The sequence below is a fragment of the Pollachius pollachius genome, assembly GCF_949987615.1.
Source record: "Pollachius pollachius genome assembly, chromosome: 2".
Classification (NCBI taxonomy): domain Eukaryota; kingdom Metazoa; phylum Chordata; class Actinopteri; order Gadiformes; family Gadidae; genus Pollachius; species Pollachius pollachius.
Window position 1 is genome coordinate 24436738 of NC_136935.1, and position 21203 is coordinate 24457940.

General features: G+C 44.3%; 1 protein-coding gene across 2 annotated transcripts in view; it reads right to left on the bottom strand.

Moving 5' to 3' along the window:
• Positions 1-21203, bottom strand: part of helz (helicase with zinc finger) — a 112738-nt gene that overhangs the window by 61443 nt on the left and 30092 nt on the right. For both annotated transcript variants that reach the window (XM_079730923.1, XM_079730924.1), the window contains 4 exons: positions 7114-7221; positions 3807-3948; positions 3475-3624; positions 3131-3401 (listed from right to left, as the gene is read on the bottom strand). In XM_079730923.1, coding sequence (XP_079587049.1) covers positions 3131-3401; positions 3475-3624; positions 3807-3948; positions 7114-7221 — 671 coding nt within the window. The remainder of the gene's footprint in view (positions 1-3130; positions 3402-3474; positions 3625-3806; positions 3949-7113; positions 7222-21203) is intronic.

Sequence of the window (21203 nt, forward strand, 5' to 3'; positions counted from 1 at the left end):
ACTTCCTGTTTGGCGGCTTTGCCGTCAAGTTTGATTGGCTGTCACTGCCAATCGGTTTTGAATTAGAAAAAGCTGTTTAGCACATTTGTTCAGCTTTGTCTGAAAATCATATATGGCAAGTTTCATGATGATTGGACATAATCTGTGGCCTGTGGATATGTAATATTGATTTTAACAACTTTCAACATGGCGGCCAATTTCTGATTTTGCCATGGGAAATATTTTATTAGCTATATGGGGCGGTCTGACAGTATCACCAGACATTGAAAATAAGTTTGAAATATACTCATGTGAAGAGAGAGGAGTTAAAACACATCTTCGTTAATTATAGCACCCCCTAGAGGTCAATGGTCACCAAATTCATTGAGTGTCCCCATAATGATGTCATGGGTCTATGTACCAAGTATGGTTATGATATGTCAAAGGGCTGCTGAGATATTGGCTAACTTCCTGTTTGGCGGCTTTGCGGTCGAATTTGATTGGCTGTAGCGGCCAAACGGTTTTTAATTTGAAAAATCTTTCGATGTTTTCTATCAAGCATGGCCTGAAGATCATGTGTGCCAAGTTTCCAGATGATTGGACCAAATTTGTGATAGGAGTAGCATTTTGAAGGTTTTTGACATAAACCAAGACGGCGGAAAATCTATCATGGCGCAAAACGACGACATAGGGTGCGTTGAACTCGGCTTGGCCCAAGGAATCCAATGATATCTTGTTTCTGATTATTGGATGAATGGGTCGAAAATTATAAACATGAATGCATGTCCAACTTTGACCTGTTGGTCAAAGTTGGACATGCATGCCAAATTACACAACTTTTCACCAAGGCGTTCTATGGGCTGCCATAGACTCCCATGGAGGTGAAATAATAATAATAATAATAATAGGAATTCATACGAAAGCAATAGGTTGTCTTGCTGCTTCGCTGCTTGACACCCAATAACACGTTTTTTTCCACTCAGTTTAACCCAGTCTTCACTTGGCCCAGCTTTCCTGATCTAATTTTCTCCCAAGATGACGTCAAATGACGCGTTTGACGTCATCTCGGGAGGACTTTGCTTGCCTGCTAGAAGGGACAAGGACTACAAACCACTGGTTTCGCAAATTTGTGAGCCCACCAATAAGGAATGAGGGGGGGCGGGAGCTCGCGTACGAGATGTAAACACAATGTCCGCCATGTTTCTTCACCGCTTAGCTAGAGAACAAATTTGCAATGTGAAACAGCCAAAGTGGATTTTGAAAATCTATTGTTGGATTTGGACATTCAGGGCTACTAGTACGAGCCAGAATACAGCCAGGAAGAATTTACACAAAGAGTAGGAGGCTGCTGCGGCTGCAGCTGAACAAGCCATGCCTGTTGCCGAGGACGAGGAGCCGGAGCGCGCCGGTTTGCTGTGTTCGCCTATAGACACTAACACAGAGTCCCTGTGCTGTAGCGAATTTCAGCGATGCCAGTTTCTTCTAGAATAAATGGCTGAACCTGGCGAGGACGGGGCCATTTGTGTAACCTCTCACCCAGGCTTTACGCCTCATCTGAACAGTTGGGTATTGGATACATATTTCCGGACCCAGAAAGTGAACTGGAAACGCCAGCCAAAGCCCGCCGGGAGAAACAGACGTCTGAGCACAGAGTAAGTGTTTGTTTTTTTACTAACACATTGGCTACAATAGTTTTGAGTCCCGGGGAACGTGATAATGTAGTTATCCGAAAGTAGCCGATCTTATTGGCGGACCATAGGCTACGTTACGCTAGGTTGAAGCCCGTGTAATGCTGTATAGGCTACTCAAGGCATAATTTTTATTTTGCTTTGCTAATGTTCTCTTTCTTTCTTAGACAGTATCGGCTTCCTGTGTTGTCCAGGCCATCAGAGCTCATTACCCAGCACAAGATGGGCAGTACCGTGGCTACCAGGAGGCAGTAGATGCTCAAGATGAGCTGTGACTATTTTGACTCTAGCAAATGCACCCTACATGTTTTATTTTTGTAAATAGTTCACATTTTTTCATGAATAAAACTTCAAATTCATGTTGGTTGTTGTGATTTGTTTACTAACCCAAGTGCTGTTATACTAAAGTAGGCCTACTGTAGAAGATAAACACTTATTTCAACTGGGGAGAAAAGGTTGAGTACAAATACTTGATATGCTGAGCTACTGTAATTAGCAAATGTTTTTATGCTGTACAGTAATATACAAATGATGCGTTTGAAAAAACGAGGGCAGAAGTCTGAACTAGTCAACGCATCAAAGGGATATGTTTACACAAAGTTTGCTCGCGCTACCATTCGCGCTAGGACCATGGGTCCTTCCCCCTCCAAACGGAAACAGGTGGGCGGTGCAGCGGGTGCAATGCACTGTGGTAGTTTGAGGATTTCTTACTTTTGAGACAGAGAGACATTCTGCCTTTTCTCAGGCTATGATGAACCGATTTCAATTATTTTTGCACATTTATAATACATAGAATTATTTACTTCATATAATCTTCATATCTCCACTGGTGAAGTATCCCTTTAAGAGCGCCTTATTTTAATAATTAAAACATTGATAATTGGGGCGATATTTCCTGTCTAAAGGCCTGATTATGGTTCCACGTTGACTCAAAGCTACAGAGCCATTACGTCCTTGTGGACCCTCCTTGCGTCCACCGCAAGGGCCTGGCGTGCGCCTCCCAAAATGTTTACCTTGCGTTGAGGCGACGCAGCAGCAAGGGGCTGTGATTGGTCCGCTCACTAAAACCCAACGCCGAACCAAAACAGGTTCACGACTGCGTCAAAGCGTCTGCATGGTCACTGCTTCAAAGTGTCTGGGTGGCCAATGCGTTGCGTCGACGTGGAACCATAACTGAGCTTTTACTCTTCATGAATAGAGTATAAAAATGCAAAAATTACAAATAAAAGCAACATATAAGAATCCTATATCGCTATTTTGTCCCACCCCTATAACCAATAGTGGAGAGGAAGAGAGTGTATGTGTGTAAATGCCAATGTACGCCCTCAAACAATGTAGGCACACACGGAGTGGCAGCTCGTGTGTGACACCTAGTGGTCAAAGCCTGCCACCCCCTTAACCTCAATACACAAAAGATAAGAAAAACTGATGTGGGTGTTATTGAGGCAGGGTCCAGGACTCACTTGCTGACTTCCTTGTACTGGGCGATCTCCTCGATGTAGAGCAGGTCGTGAAGCCGGGCCTGGTAGTTTTCTTTGGTCAGGGTCTTGTCCAGCACCGACTGGGTGAAGAGCTGGTCGGCCGACAGCGGGATCTGGTAGCGGGACAACAGGCTGCGCTCCAGCTCGCCCGTGGTCTCGTTGGGGACGAACTCCACGATGGTCTTGCAGGATGAGTCCCAGCGCTTAGCCGTGATCAGGAGCTGCTGCCTGGCCACCATGAGATGTTCCAGGTCTGGAGGGACGGAGGGCGGGACGTTAGGGGTCCACACGACGTGAGGCCTACGTACCTTCTATGGCGTACGTACCTTCTATGGATGCGGCGTCCACCATGACGCGCTGCATCAGCACGGGCTCTGAGCCGAAGTCGAATACGATGGTCTGCCTAAAGGTGCCGAAGATCTCTGTGCTGAAGCCCACGCCCACCTGGTACACGCAGTGGTCCAACCCATTGTCCGCTGAAACGGTCGTTTAAATATTTGAGGTGAATTGAATATTGATCATTGAAAATTATGAAACGTCTGTTCAAGTTCATGATGGCTTTGTAACATCGTAATATAAACAACAAACATAACGATGTGCATGTCTACGGTAATAACGTGAGCAGGCAGGCATCAGTGTGAGCAGCCTATGAGGCTACCTGCAGGCTCCTCCCCTGTCATCCACTCCTGGCACTCGCCCGGGACGCTGTGGCAGCGCTCCCCTGCCGACACGCCCGAGATGGAGAAGTGAGGTCTGTGGGCGTCGTACAGCAGGGCGATGCGGAACAGCTTCCTGGCCGGCTAGACACGCAGAGAGGGGACAAGATACAGGGACAGTCTGGATGCTCCCCTGGCTGCTGCTGCTATAGACCTAGAATATAACGCGCTGCTGCTCTGGACCTAGAACAGAACTCTAACCCTCTGCTGCTAAAGACCTAGAACAGGGGTTTTCAAAGTATGAGAGAGTGAGCCCCCCCTCAGAGAACAAATTTCAGCTGAGCCCCCCCCCCTCCAAAACATTTTTTTTCTAAATCCCTGTGTTTTGAAAGATCTTTTAATTATTTTACACATTTTAAACATCTGATCATAATTTAAACATCTCTGATCATATTCTACACATTTTAAACATCTCTGATCATATTTTTTGGAAACATTTTAAACATTTTTGAAACATTTTAAACATATTTTTTAAACATTCTAAACATCTTTGTGCGTTTTTAAACACATTTCTTAACACATTTTAACATCTTTATCTAAGCATGTTTTTGCGCAAAGTTTTTGAAATACATTTAAACATCTTAATCTGTAAACTGCCAGTTAAGCCTCCTTTTTAGCTCACCTCAACTTTAGTGGGAGCAATGAGTTTGCGTAGCTGTGTTCGAAATCGTTCCCCATCACGGATATAAGGCACTGTATAGGGTGCTCGCCATTTTGTAGTGGTGTTCGAATTCTCAGTGGTAAATTTCACGCACTATAAAGTGGACTTAAAATACCCAAAATTTGAGTGAACATACGATGTTCCCTACATGTTACTCCCGTACACCACAATGCAATGCGTCGTGTTTTACCGGAGGAGAAGAAGAAGCTGAATAATAACGAAAATGAATACATTTAATGATGGAGTCTCCGGCTTTCGTTCAGAAATGTCAACTATTTATTTGGGATTTAACATAGAAAATGTTAAATCCCTACTGCTATAGAACTCTATTGGTATTTATTGCTATAGACCTAGAATATAACTCGACTGTTCTCGACTGCTTTAGACCTAGAATATAACTACTGTTCTCTAACTCTATTGCTATAGACATAGAATATCACTTTACCCATCTGCTGCTATAGGCCATGAATAGAACTCTAACTCTTTGCTGCTAAAGACCTAGAATAGAACTAGAACTCTGCTGCTAAAAACCTAGAATAGTACTCGAACTCTCTGCTGTTAGACCTAGAATATAACTCTAACCCTCTGCTGACCTAGAATATAACTAACTCTCTACTGCTATAGACCTAGAATAGAACTCTACTCTTCTTTAACTCTACTGCAATAGACAAAGAATAGAATTCTACTGTTCTCTACTGATATAAACCTAGAATCAGTGGCGCTAGCTCTGGGGGGGCAAAAGGTTTCGTGCACCCCCAAAGATGAGGTTGGGGATGCAAAAAAACTCAATATTGAAACAAAGTGAACCGGCGAGTTTTCAGTGTCTGTCCCTTTGAATAAAGCAAGCGTGATAGAACTCTGCTCTGAGTGATAGAGCGCTGTGCTGAGCTGCGATGGCACGCTGCAACCTCCATCTCCCTCAATCTCCCCCACCAATCGTTCTAAAGCATCTCTGGCAACATTCCTAACATGCCAATGGTTTGGCAGAGTGCCAAATGATTGACAGGTCAAATATGTCAGGAAGCAGGTCGGGCTTACAACCGCACGTCAAGGACATACAAGAAGAGGCAATGTACGTGCATTGTAATGCCAACAACATGAACCTTGCCTTTTAAGATGCCGTTTAAAAAGTTAACATATGCCGAGATGCGATGAAGACAGTCAAAAAGCTGATTAAAACAATCAGAGAGGAACCAAGTAGACTGGCATGGTTTGACACTTTCCGTAAGCCTGCAGGTGGGAATAATTTGCGACTGCTTTGCCCCATTCGCTGGATAATGCAAGTGAGCAGTGTGAAGTCAGTTCTTGCGTACTATGAGAGCCTGGCAAGTTACTTCCATTATTTCTACGTTTCTAAATTAGTGACAGAAATGTAATTAAGCAAGGCCTACTCCCATTTATTTCGGGCATGTTTATGGAAAATAAGTGCACGCCCCTCCACTCGGAACGCACTTGTAAAACGCATTCGACAATTGATGGAACGGTTGAATCATACATCCTCACAAGAAAATTTTGAAAAAAATCGAATAAATTACGTAGGGGATAATGTATAGATCGCCGGTCATTATCTGGAAAATAAGCCCCGACAGGGCGAGCAGGACAAAGACGCGGAGGTGTCTTGCTTCGCCCTGAAGGGGCTTATTTTCGATAATGACAACAATCTATAGACTATCCCGCTTATTACACGGCTACTTGCCAAAACGAAAAAATTATCAGCAGAGAAATAGTTCGCCAAAAACGTTGACGTCGCTTAGCAAACGAATACGCTGGGGTTGATAAGTCACCGGACTACTTGCGGAGTGATTCCTAAGACGTGAATCAGGGACCAAAAATCCACTTTCTTTGACAGTGGTCATTATTTGCTTAGCAACGGTCAATTATCGAAAAATAATTCATGCTGGAAGTCGGGAAGGCCCATGCAAGTGAACGGAGCATTCCACAGCATTGAGAAGAGCCGTGTAATAAAGATAAATAATTCACGAACTACTGTTCTGAATCTCAAATTCTGAAAGCATATATCACTTTTGAGAAGTGATAGACTACTTTTTGGTGGAACACCTTTGAAGGAAATATTTATGACCCCCCGATGTTGACCTGAGGTTGGCGCCACTGCCTAGAATAGAACTCTACTGTTCTCTACTGACATAGACCTAGAATAGAACTCTACTGCTATAAACCTAGAATATAAATATACAGTTCTCTACTGATATAGGCCTAGAATATAACTCTAATTTTCTCTACCGATATAGACCTAAAATAGAACTCCACTGTTCTCTACTGATAGAGACCTAGAATTTAACTCTAAAGTTCTCCAGCTCTCTACTTCAGCCGACAGATCCAGTCTGCTCCTGGTTCCTGCTCAGCCCTACAGATCCAGTCTGCTCCTGGTTCCTGCTCAGCCCAACAGATCCAGTCTGCTCCTGGTTTAATGCCATAATAATCAATGGAAGTCGCTCTTCAGTGAGCAGACACAATATGTCCGATCACTCCGCCCAAACCAAAACATGGTGGGCAACTCCTTGGAGCAAATGTGGTGAGTTACCCTCTGGTTGTGGGCCGGGGGGAGGGGTGCTGTGGGAGGCTCTTACCCTGCAGTACAGGGAGAAGGTCCAGGAATGTGCCGACTTCTTGGTGGTGACGGTCACAGACAGGCTGGAGTTGGTGTCTACGTTCACGCCGTCCAGATAATCACTTAACTACAGAAAGACAACAAGAGCAGTGGGTGAGAGGAGGGCGGTTCAGACATATACAGATAATCACTCTAGTACAGAAAGACAACAAGAGCAGTGGGTGAGAGGACGAGGTTCAGACTAGGGATGGGCATGATTAATTGATCATTAAGAATTTCGTAGATGAAGTAAATTTTTCATTGATAAAAGTAATGCTAAAAAATATCTTCACACGGTGTGTCTTTTTACAATTACCATTCGTAGTGTTGTTCAGCAGATAAATAGTCCGCCAAAGACATTGACGTTGCTTAGCAACCAGACACACTGGGGTTGATAAGTTACCGGACTACTTGTGGTGTGATAAGAAAGACGTGAATCAGGCAAAAAATTCACTTTCCTTAACAGCGGTTGGTCGGTATGCATAAAAGTACCGACGGACCAATTGCAAACTACTGCAACTACTGATGTCATCTCTCTTAGTTAAAAGTAGCCGCACCCAACCCAATCTGAATAAGTGTATACATGTCGATTATAGCGGACTACACCACCTCTTCTATTCCACATGCAATTCTATTCCGATTAAGGCGTATATATGATCCTTTCCTATTCCAATTGAGCTGTTTTTCCACTTCTAAATCGGATCAGAAGTGTCCATGTAAACTTGGCTAGTGCGAGTCTGGCATCGAAGCAGAACTTCAGAACTTTTTGAGAGAGGCCCCCGCCCACCCCTGGATTCCACCCCTACACAGGATGATGAAAATTGAATGGAATACGGTTCCCCCGGCTTGCCAAGTTAGCACAGAGGTACTTGTGCATCGCGGCAACTTCGGCACCCTTAGAGCAGTTGTTTTTGGCGGCTGGACTGACGGTCACCAGGCTGTGGTCATGTCTGATCCCAGAGCATGTTAACATGCTCATCTTTCTCCACAAAAATCAGTAGACTGGTGCTTATATGAGTTGTATGTGAGTTACTGGTTCTTTTTTCTGAAGCTTTGTTAATAAGCCCAATTCATTGTTAGGTAGGCTAACAATCACTAATTTTGGCTAATAATTTTATTAAAAAATATGAATGATTAATCGAAAATGTATCGTTAATTCTCCCGACGATGGACTAAGACAATTGAATCGAATGCCCATCCCTAGTTTAGACATATCCAGATAATCACTCAACTACTCTTTGAAGGAACTATCACTTGAAGTCATCCGTAAAACTTTTAAAAACATATACAGGTGCATAAATTAGTGGTTAATTAGTGGTATATGAGTTAATATTGTGGAAAATATAATTAATTTAAATAATTCATTTTAAAAAGTGAAAGCCATATTATATCGATTTGTTACACCCAAAGTGAAATTGCATTTCCTGCAGAAAACGCGTGTGAATGCTGACGGCTGAATGAAAAGCACAAAGCGTTGCTGAAAATGAAGAAATGTTAAATGAATTGAACTGAAGAATCTGAAAGTAGTAGCTTAAGAAGTAGTAGTAGTAGCTGAAGTATAAGTAGTATTAGCTGAAGTAGTAGTAGTTGTAAGAGCCAATTTTAGTTTATTTTCAATTTGTAAAGGTGTGTTATTTTTAGTGCTATATCCATAAGTAAGGAATCGTTTTGAATAATACTTAATATGTTTTAGTTTTGCGTTTAGTCAGTTTGCGTTGTCTATTGTTGTTTTACGACCGATTACTGCCGTAACTGGTGGTTCTGCGCATGACTGTTAGAGTAATGTTTCTATGTTGGTTTTTGGAGAACGGAGAAGTTAGTAGGTGTTGATCGAAATAAGTTTTTGACCGTCGTGGTCGTCGTCGTGGTTGTCGTCGTCGTCGTGTTTCCATGGCATGTTCTATTGGATGAGCATGTAAAAGCAAAAGGGATCGTAACTTTGAACATCTATTAGGTATTGGACCGAAGAACATGTAAACTTGGATTACCTGATGTTTTTTGTTTTTTTTGGATAAATAAACCCCGCACAAGTTATCCTGCTTCCTCGTGAGTTCTATGGGTTCTTTTGGAATAAAATTGGATACGACACACGCGTCAAAGCATCGAATTACAACAACCTACCAACTATATGGCCTTTATGGTTAGTCGGCCATATTATTAAGTCAAAAACTTTCGAAATGGACAGATGGTGTTTGGATAACGAGCCCGAGGGATCAGGCTAATTTCTGGAGCCGTTGGATAGCGCTTGACTACTTTGGATTGCCGACAGTGATCAAAGAAGAAATAAGGAGTATAAAGCGCTAAATTGACAGTGGATACATTGTTACCTTTTATGGCTGGACGTTGGCTGTTTCACGTTAGTTTCTGATTCCAGTATCCTTAAAAGAGCAACTGCCGTGAGCTGATTGGGGCTGGCTACGTCATGGCTGAGGCAGCCGACGGTGAAGCGGTTGCAAATGGTGCAGTTGCGGATGATGACCAAAAGAGGGCGGTCGAAGACACAGAAAAAACTGTGAGTGGAAAGTTGCATGACTGTATTAATGCAGGAAGAGGAAGATTAAGGCAGCTTACTGGAAAGTCTAACAGAGTTGAAGAGTTAATGGAAAATGGCCTTAACTTGGAGGAAGTTAAAGACAGGATGGAATATTTCAAAACACTTTTTGAGGATTTCAAGAAATGTAACACCGCAGTTCTGCTTCATCTTAATGAGGATAAAAAGAGTGTCGATCAGGATGATTGGTACGAACCTAAAGCAGATCAATTTGAGAGCTTTATCCAAGCAGCTGATGTGTGGATTAAGGATGTTGAACTTACTCAAGCATGTGAAGTTGGAGTTGCTCATATGGACGGTGTTTCTATTGTGACACGTTCCAGTATATAAGTCTGGCAGTGGACGTTCCAATGCGTCATCAGCGTCGTCTGCACGCTTAAAGGAAGAAGCTAAGCGCACAGCTCTGGAAGCCAAGGCGGCTGGGCTTAAGCAAAAACAAGCGTTAGAATTAAAGGAGGCTCAGCTCAAAGCAGAGCAGGAGGAGTTGAAAATTAAAACGGCTTTGGCTATGTCTAATGCTAAAATCAAGATTTACGAAGAATATGACGCCCAGGAAAAGGGTGATATCACATACGAGTATGCTGATGATGCCAACACGCCACGCACTCCTGCAGACCAGCAAGCAGAAAATAGTTCCCCAGCCAAAACATTGGATGTAAAGCTGCCAGTCAAGTCCTATGCGTTCGCTGGAGCTAGACCAAAGTTGCTAAAGGCGGACAATACTTACCAATCAGCCAGCGGGTTTCCGCAGCAACAAGGTAGCGCTGCAAATGACATCTGCAACGTCATGAAGCAGCAGAACGATATCACAGAGCTGCTTGTAAAAAGTCAGCAGTTGGCTCGTCTGCCACAGCGGGATGTTCCTGTGTTCAGTGGCAACCCACTTGACTTCAGATCCTTTCTGAAAGCGTTCCAGCACACAGTGGACTCAAGATCTGACAACAGTGCAGATAAGTTGTACTTTTTAGAGCAATATACAAAAGGTGAGCCACAAGACCTCGTAAAGGGCTGTCAGCACATGCCTGCTGACCATGGTTACCAGCAAGCCATGGACCTGTTGGAGGATCGCTATGGCAACCCACTGAAAATCGCCACTGCACTATTGGAAAAGGTGTTTAAGTGGCCGCAAATAAAGTCAGAGGATGCAAAGGCACTCAACAACTTTTCAGTTTTCGTTCTGAGTTGCCGTCACGCCTTGCAGGATGTGGATTATATGGACGAGCTTGATAACCCCACCAACATGAGAGTTATCGTCTCTAAGTTGCCCTACAAGTACAGAGAAAAGTGGAGGTCGCAAGCCTTTGAAATTCAGGAAAGGAGTCGGCGGAGAGTGAGATTCAATGACCTCGTTGCCTTTGTAGACAAGCAGGCTAAGATCGCCACAGACCCTCTCTTTGGAGATTTACAAGGCGCCTCAACTGAAAAGAAAGAACAAACAAAGTTTCTGGAGGGAAGAAGGCAAGAAAGGCTAAAAGGAAGCAGCTTTGCTACTATTGTAGCTGCATCAAAACGGGGCGAAAACGACCATTCAAAAGGGAATGCAATTGGAACACCAATCTATGCTGCTCTCAATAAGCCATGTTTGTTCTGCAAAAAGAATCATACACTAGTGGAGTGCCATGGTATTGCAGAAAAACCACATAAGGAAAAGCTGGATTTCATCAAGAAGGCTGGTCTCTGCCTTGGATGCCTAGTTAAAGGGCATGTAAGTAAGGACTGTAAAAGGAGAATGACATGTCAGGTATGTTCACAAAAACATCCGAGCATGCTGCACATTCAAAGAAAGGAAGCTGTTTCCCAACAGGCAGGTGCAGAAAGTCAGGAGGAGGCTTTTTCAGAATAAACAGTAGTTTCAAGCGCACTTGTAAGTCTAAATCAGAAGAAAATTGCCTGTGATGGGGCCGGAGACAAGTGTGTTCTATTCTTCTGTTCTGTTCTATTCTTATTCTTCGTCAAGGCAAAGAGAGGTAGCAAAGTTGTGCAAACGTATGCATTTGTTGACCCTGGGAGCTCTGCTACGTTTTGCACGGATTCCTTGGCAAGGCAGCTGAATCTTCAGGGAAAGAGTACTGAGCTCGTCTTAACTACAATGAGTTCAACTAAACATGTGAAAAGTTGCCTTCTCAGAGACTTGGAGGTCAGTGGACTTCAGGAAGATAACTTCATCGACTTGCCAAAGGTTTTCACCCAAAAAGGCATCCCGGTAACAAAGGAGCATATTCCGTCACAGGAGGACGTGGGAAAGTGGCCATATCTTCAGGGAGTGAAGTTGCCGTGCATTGATGCTGAAATAGGGCTTCTTATAGGTAATAATGTTCATGAAGCCTTTGAGCCATGGAATGTTATTCACAGCCAAGACAGCGGCCCATATGCTGTGAAAACTGTTCTTGGTTGGACCGTTAATGGCCCGCTTAGAGAACACAGAGACAGTGAGTTAGACGACAGTGAACAGCACCCAGTCACAGTCAACAGGATTTCCCTAGAGTCAGTTGAAGAACAACTCATCCAGCAATACAATGCAGATTTCCCTGAGCATAGTTGCAATGACACTCTGGAAATGTCACAAGACGACAAGCGGTTTATCGGCTCTGTATCCGGGTCAGTATGTCATACAGATGGGCATTATTACATCAACCTCCCCACGAAAAAACCTGTGATCAATGTTCCAAATAACAGAAGTGCCGCAGTGCAGCGTGCGCTGAATCTCAGGAGGAAGCTCAGCAAAAGCAGTGGATTTCACCAAGAATACACAAGCTGTATAGGTGACATGCTGAAAAAGGGGTACGCAGTCAAGGTGCCAGAAGTTCAGCTGACCCGACAGGACGGAAGAGTGTGGTACATCCCGCACCATGGGGTGTACCACCCACAGAAGAAGAAGCTGCGTGTGGTCTTCGACTGCGCTGCTAGCTTTCAGGGGACGTCACTAAACAAAGAGCTGCTTCAGGGTCCGGACCTGACTAACTCCCTCATTGGAGTGCTGGCACGCTTCCGACAGGTTTATGTCGCTATGATGGCTGATGTGGAAGCCATGTATCATCAAGTGAGAGTTCCAGAAGAAGACACAGACCTTCTGCGCTTTTTGTGGTGGCCGGAAGGGGATCTGGAGCAGGAGATGGAAGAGTACAAAATGGTTGTCCACCTCTTCGGTGCCACTTCTTCTGCTAGCTGTGCCAACTTCGCTTTAAGGAGAACTGCGGAGGAGAACAGGTCTGGGGCCTCATCCGAAGCAGTGGCCACTGTTCTCAAGAATTTCTACGTCGATGATTGCTTGAGGTCAGTCAGTCACCACGCTGATGCCGTCGCACTGTATAATGACCTCACAACCTTGTGCGCCTCAGGAGGGTTTCACCTGACAAAGTGGACAAGCAATAGCCGCACCTTTTTGATGGAGATTCCAGAGAGGGAGAGGGCCAAGGAGGTAAAAGACCTAGATCTGACTAAAGACGCGCTAGGCGTGCTCTGGTGTATTGAGTCTGACTGTTTCAAGGTCAGAGTTAACATAGGCAGGAAGGCAAATACAAGAAGATGAGTTTTGTCGGTCGTAAGCTCCATATACGACCCGCTAGGGCTCCTTGCTCCAGTTGTGCTTCCAGCCAAGATCTTTCTCCAGCAGCTGTGCAAAGGAAAGCTTACATGGGACGAGGAAATGCCCGACCACCTTGCACTCTACTGGAACGCTTGGATTAATGAACTGTCTCAGCTTTCCACCTTTCAAGTAAGGAGATGCATTAATCCTGAGACATTTGGACCTATCGTTACTGCACAGCTGCATCATTTCTCGGATGCAAGCGAGACTGGCTATGGAACAGTGGCATTTCTGAAACTGACAAATGGTGAGGGACGTGTGCATTGTGCCTTCATGATGGGCAAGGCGCGGGTGGCTCCACTAAAGCAAACCACCATTCCACGCATGGAGCTAACTGCTGCTGTGGTAGCTGTCAACAGGGACAAAATATTAAAGAAGGAGCCCCAGCTGGAGTTACAGGACTCAGTGTTCTGGACCGACAGCACCGCTGTGCTGAAATACATAGCAAATGAGTCACTGCGTCTTAAAACCTTTGTTGCCAACAGGGTCGCTGCCATCAGAGGGGCAACTACAGCGGACCAATGGCGGTACATCAGCACCGCAGAGAACCCAGCTGACTGTGCCTCCCGTGGGCTATCTGCAAAGCAGTTCATGGCCAAGCAGAGCTGGATTGAAGGGCCGTCAGTCTTAAAGGTTCCAGACGTTCAATGTTCAGAAACGCTCGACTTGGAGAAGCTTTCTGAGGATGATGATGAGGTGAGGAAGGCTGTCATCGTGCACCGCACTGCGGTCACCGAAGGCTCTGATACTTTGGACAGGTTAATGAACCACTATTCTAGCTGGCATCGTTTAAAAGGAGCTATAGCATGGATGCTCCGACTCAGAAAAAATCTGCTGCTTTTGAGCAAAAAGCGTCAAGAGTTGGAGGTTGCAGTTTCCCAGGATGATACTGGCTCAAGCAAACAAGTGGATAATAAGAAAAGCAAGATGCAACAGTATAAGTTGTCATTGAACAAAGGGCCACTTACAGTGGAGAACTTGAACAAAGCAGAATTGGAGATCATCAGTTACTGCCAACGCCGCAGGTTCAAGACAGAAATCTCAGTACTGGAACAAGAGAAAGGGCTAGTGAAAGGGAACAGCCCAATCCGTAAGCTGGACCCAGTGCTACAAAATGGCATTCTGAGAGTCGGGGGTCGCCTCAGTAAGTCAGCGATGCCTGAGGAATCAAAACATCCCATTATCATGCCAAATGACATGCATCCCACAATGCTGCTCCTGCGGGACATACATGAGAAGATTGGACATGCTGGGAGAAACTTTATGCTTTCTCGCCTACGCCAGAAATTCTGGGTCCCGGCAGCTAACTCAGCAGTGAGAAAACTCATATCCAGGTGTGTCACATACAGAAGATTGCAAGCAAAGGCTCTTGGGCAAAAAATGGCAGACTTACCACCAGATAGACTGCTAGCAGACAAACCACCTTTCACCAATGTAGGCGTGGACTATTTCGGGCCTATGGAAGTCAAAAGAGGTCGTAGTATCGTTAAAAGATACGGCGTGCTGTTTACCTGTTTGACAACCCGTGCCGTGCACCTTGAGGTCTCTCACACACTAGACACGGACTCCTGCCTCAACGCTCTCCGTCGCTTCTTGTGCAGGAGAGGTCAAGTTTCAATCATGAGGTCAACGGCACCAACCTAGTCAGTGCAGACAAAGATTTGCGGGCAGCTATGAAGCATTGGAATCAAGCCAAAATACAAGATGCTTTGGCACAAAAGGGTATCCAGTGGATTTTCAACCCGCCTGCCGGTCCACACTTCGGAAGAGTATGGGAGAGGCAAGTAAGATCTGTAAAAAAAATCATAAAGTCAGTGTTGCACGAGCAAACAATAGATGATGAATGCCTACAGACACTGCTATGCGAGGTCGAGAGCATACTTAATGACAGGCCACTGACTACATCCTCGGGAGATCCAAATGATCTGGAAGCGCTGACACCAAATCATCTGCTGTTACTAAAGAAACAGCCCTTGCTTCCCCCAGGACTTTTTAGCAAAGATGACAACTACTCTAGACGCAGATGGAGGCAGACTCAGTATCTTGCTGATCTGTTTTGGAAGAGGTGGGTGGGCGAGTACCTGCCCAGCATACAGGAACGCCAAAAATGGTTTAAAGTCAAACAAAATCTTGTGCCAGGAGACATAGTGATGATCCTGGATGAAAACGCACCCTGGAGCTCTTGGCTTCTGGGAAGAGTGGTGCAAACCACATCAGACGCTAAAGGGCTTGTTCGTCGGGTGTGGGTCAAAACCAAGTCCAGTACATTGGAAAGGCCTGTGGATAAGCTTTGCCTTATATGTGAAACGGACAATTGATTGTTTAGGGAGTTAGGCATATTTCTGCCTCATATGCAAATGTGAAATTATGCAAGGAGAATGGTGTATCACATATCACTGCGTTCGTGTAATTTTGAATTTTTCAATTTGTAAATTGGCTCTTGTTGTTTATGTTGCATTTTGTATAATTATAAGTCCTCTTGCCTTATAATTAGGGGCCGGAAATGTAAGAGCCAATTTTAGTTTATTTTCAATTTGTAAAGGTGTGTTATTTTTAGTGCTATATCTATAAGTAAGGAATCGTTTTGAATAATACTTAATATGTTTTAGTTTTGCGTTTAGTCAGTTTGCGTTGTCTATTGTTGTTTTACGACCGATTACTGCCGTAACTGGTGGTTCTGCGCATGACTGTTAGAGCAATGTTTCTATGTTGGTTTTTGGAGAACGGAGAAGTTAGAAGGTTTGATCGAAATAAGTTTTTGACCGTCGTGGTCGTCGTCGTCGTCGTCGTGGTCGTCGTCGTCGTGTTTCCATGGCATGTTCTATTGGATGAGCATGTAAAAGCAAAAGGGATCGTAACTTTGAACATCTATTCGGTATTGGACCAAAGAACATGTAAACTTGGATTACCTGATGTTTTTTTTTTTTTTTTTGGATAAATAAACCCCGCACAAGTTATCCTGCTTCCTCGTGAGTTCTATGGGTTCTTTTGGAATAAAATTGGATACGACACACGCGTCAAAGCATCGAATTACAACAACCTACCAACTATATGGCCTTTATGGTTAGTCGGCCATATTAGTAGTAGTTGCTTAAGTAGTAGTAGTAGTAGCTGAAGTAATAGTTGCTGAAGTAGTAATTAAGTAGTAGTATTAATTTATGCAATAGTAGTAGCATTCAGCATTTTTGTTTGGGTTTTGTGGATGCAACAGAATATATTCTGTTGCATCCACAAAACCCAAACAATCTGAGATTGGAGCATGAGTTAGAGACAAATAGAAGAAACGACGAAGAAGAAAGGCGTGGCGAACGGCTGCGTTACTGGAAAAATAGAGCGTATTTTTTTTCTTCATTTCACATATAACTAACACTTGGACAAATGTAGTTGATTTCTGTGTTTAACTAAGAAAACAGGGAGTGGAAGGACGGGACCCTTTAATATTCAGCTGACTGTTGTCAGTAATTATTATAAAAAAAACATTTTTGATAAACGTGCAGCTGTTAACTCATTGAATGTTATTTATTGTATGATGTGTACTTTTAGGGTTATGATAAGACCTATCTTTTAGTGTTCACCCCAAATGACTCAAAAGCAGTGGCAACATTACATTTTTTTTAACCATTCAACAAAACAAAATGCAAAAGGCTGAATATCATTTAGGGGCCACTCAATGACATGCAGCACCGTCATCAACAGGCCCGCGTGAAGTGGTGTGAGAAATACAGACTTTCTACACCTCATTCACATATAACATAATTTATATTTCCTACGGAGAAAATACTACCTCAGGGGTAGTATTATTCAGGAGATTTTCAGGGTACAAATGTGAGGATATGTTGTTCACACATACGGCCCATCAGGAGAATAGCAGGAGAATATCAGGAATACTCATACTCATACACGTGTGTCTGAAAGCAGCTAGTGTGTGAGCATTTGATTACATTATAAAATGAGTCAATTTATGGGTAACAGGAGTAATTGTTCAATGGACAGTGTAGTATACTGTTACCTGTTACCTGTCCTCCAAATGCCTTGTGGCCCATAGGGCCTTTACAGAACCTTTCCATTTCTCTCGGTCCGCTGCTGCAACTCGCACCTCATCCCATGAGCCCCAGCCACCATCTCTCCTCTCTTTCTCCACGGTCCTTCTCTACGTTGTCCTAGGTCGTCTTCTTCTCCCTTCCGGTGCCCACGTCATTGCCACATTGCCATCACTTTCTCTATTCTGCCTCAAGATATGGCCGATCATCTTCCATCTTCTGATCTTGACTTCCTCACTAAGTGGCTTCATCTCAGCTCTCTTAAGCAGGTCCTCAGTCCTGATATGATCTTGCCATCGGACACAGAGAATTCTGCGCAGGCACTTGTTATTGATTACATCGACTAATTTGTCATCACCTTTGTTCATTTTCCATGTCTCACATCCATACAGCAAGACAGGTAACACCAAGGTCTTGTACGGCCTTAGCTTAGTTCTCCTCGAGATGCTGTTTGAGTTCCAAATCCTATTTAATCGGACATATGGCCCCCTTGCCTTTGAGAGCCTGTTCTGTAGGTCTTTCATTCCGCCTCCTTCTTTACTAACTTTTGCTCCAAGACACGTGAATTCTTCCACCTCCTCGATTACCTGCCCATCAATGTTTATTCTTGTCTGTTTTTTTGCGTTGATTGTTAAGAATTTTGTATTTCCAAGGTTGATTCTAAGCCCTACCCGCTTGGCTGCCTCGTGCATTCTGGTGGTTTTGTCTTGGATGTGCTGTCTTGTGGAAGATAGTAATGCCACATCATCAGCAAAATCTAGGTCACGTCCCCTAAGTGGGCTAGGGGTAAGGGGAGTAACATAGACCAGACCCATAGAAGAAAGTAGGAGACAGGTGGTCGAGCACTTCTCTTCAGGGAGACCCATGGCCAACAAAACAAACAAAAGGTATCCCTGGTTAGAAACAAAAGATGGATTGTTCTAAAAGGTAAATAAAAACATGTTTACCTGTTCTATGATGTTCCTCAGTATAAAGACTTGGTCTGTTGCTCCTCTTCCTTGCCTATAGTCCGCCTGCTCCTTTCTCAGTCTTGTCAACGCCATTTCTCACTCTGTCAATGACAATTCGTCCTAGTATCTTCCCAATGATGGACAGCAGTGTTATGCCTCTTGAGTTCTTACAATCTTTCAGGTTGCCTTTCTTCGGCAGCTTTATGATCAACCCTCTTTCCAAGCTTCTGGGATAGCCTCAAACTTCCACACCCTCGACAGCATCTTTCCTTGCCGAAACCTCCACGTTTGTCTTCAATAATTCTGCTGTGATGTTATCAATGCCAGGCAGTGTTTCCCCTAGAAGAAATTGGTGCCGGTAATGTGACCTGGAAGGTTTCATTTTAACGTTTTTAGATCGGGCCCAGAAAATCAAGCCCGACCCGACCCGAGCACGTTCTGTCCAAGCCCGGCCCGACACATTAACTGTAATTGTGAGCCTGAGCCCGATTTCAACCCGTCATTTTTTTTAATACATGTGCAACTTTGTACACATTTGTTACTCAGGCCTACTCTGCTAAATATATATGTAAGGAATAATGTATAGAATGCCGGTCATTATCGGGAAAATAAGCCCTGATAGGGCGAACAGGACACCGACGCGCAGAGGAGGTGTCTTGGTTCACCCTGAAGGGGCTTATTTTCGATAATGACCGGCGACGTTCTATACATTATCCCGCTTATTACACGGCTACTTGCCAAAACAAAAAAAAATAACTTCACACGGTGTGTCTTTTTACAATTTAGTTATTTCCAGCATTCGTAGTGTTGATCAGCAGTGAAATAGTGCGCCAAAGACTTTGACGACGCTTAGCAACCGAAGACGCTGGGGTTGACAAGTTACCGGACTACTTACTACCCATGCAAGTGAACGGAGCGTTCCACGGCATTGAGAATACCCATGTAATAAAGGCCTACAATATTTCTGTTTATGGCATAGATTTCTCCTCAGATTAGGCCAATAAAGCAATGATTAAAAAAAAAACACAAACGCCCGGGCCGACCCGGCTCGAGGATAGTGGTGGAAAATATCGGCCCGACCTGGCTGGGTTGGGTCAATCAAAACCCTCATTGTTTTACGTGAATTGGCTAAACAAATGACCTCTGTAGCATATTTAAACACAATTCAAATTGTGCAGAGAGAATTATTTCCATTGGTCATTCTGACCGGAGACATTTAGAATGTCCGGTCCTCCCCATTTTTTTTGGTCAATGACCGGTAATTACCGGACAACGGAAACTCTGATAACAGGTGCTTTCCAGCTCTTCAATTTTTTAACTGCCTCTTTTATCTCACCCAGAGTTTGTTTGTTCACTGCCATCTCCTGAATTTCATCTTCGTCGGTGATGGTTTTCGGATTCCCTGGCGTTTCCCTGTTCAGCACTACTTTAAAGTGCTCGGTCCATCTATCCTGTACATCCTTCTTACTGAGTAGGTTTCTGTTCTTATCCATCACTGCTGTAATTTGTCATGGTTTTTCATTGCATTAAGACTTGGTCCATACAGTGTCTTCATGTGCTGACCTTGTGCAGCCTCTTCAGCTTGACTTGCGATGTTATCTAGCCATCTCCTCGTCTGCCCTGATGGACATTCCTTCTATCCAGTATATCTTGTAGCCTTGAGTAGAACTCATCCTTGATTCCTTCATCTTCGTCCTCAGTTGGTGCGTAGACATGTATGATCGTCAATTTGATCTACCTTGAATGGAATCTGGCTTGGATAATCCTGTCGCAAATTGGTGTCCATTCTAAAAGGGCTCCAGCTGCTTTTTTGGACATAAGTATACCTACCCCAGCTCTGTGGATATCATCGTCTCTTCCAGAGTAAATAAAAGTCTCACCATCTGCCAGTTGTACTTTTCCTTGGCCTGTACAATGTGTCTCGCTAATACCCATGATAGCTATTCCTCTCTTACCCATTTCCCTTGCCACCTGATCGAGATTTCCAGCTCGCACATTCCAGTTTCCTATCCTCATGGTGTGTTTCGGGTGCACCAATGACCCCATCAGCCCAGGTGCGTCCTTCTGGCTTTGGCGCCTGTGCATCATCATGCATCTACTATGAGGTACGGTCATGGTATTCCCTTCATCTAATGAATTGGTTCTGCTTCTTGTTTCTGTAATAAATCTGTTTTTCCAGGAGAGGGTTACCAGCCCTCAGCCCAACCCCCAACCTGGAGGACCAGGGGATAGTATACTATGCATGCAAATCAATTATTCAATAGCTTTAACTGTTATTCAGGGCTGAAAAGTGTAGTCTTGTGGTGGACTCTACAGACATAATTCACCACACTGTGTTGACATATTTTCTTTCTGTATTATAGGGACACTGCCTCTTAGAGATCACTTGACTTGTGTGTTGATATGCGGGTCGGCGCGATGTTTGAATTTAACGTTTTTTACATCACAAAATGAAAGACCTGCCATTGCTTTTCGGCGTGAGAAATTGTCTCTTCACCTCTTTTATCGCAATTTCTACAGTCTAGAGACAGAATGTCTTGGGAGACCTGGGAGTTTGTCGATGGCGACGCTGTTAAAACAGATGGAACGGGGGGATATCGATACCGCAAGACATTGCGGGATGCGGGATTATTCTTGCTGTTTTTTTTCAATGAGCGCATGTGTGTAGGGTTTGTGTATGCGGTGGCCTGGGCTGCCTTTGTCTTGAAACATCGGCGTAAGCACGCGCGCGCGCGCGCGTGCGTGCGTGCGTGCGTGTGTGTGTGTGTGTTTGTGCGCGGGCCTGTGCGTGCATGCAGTGGATGTGTGCGTTCACGTGTGCTGTGTTGTGTGAGCTGCAGGCCCTTCGGCGTGCGTGTGTGTGTGCATTCATTGTGTATGTACGCGGTGTACTGCGCTGCCTTTGTCTTGAAACGTCTGCGCCAGCACGCGCGTGTGTGGATG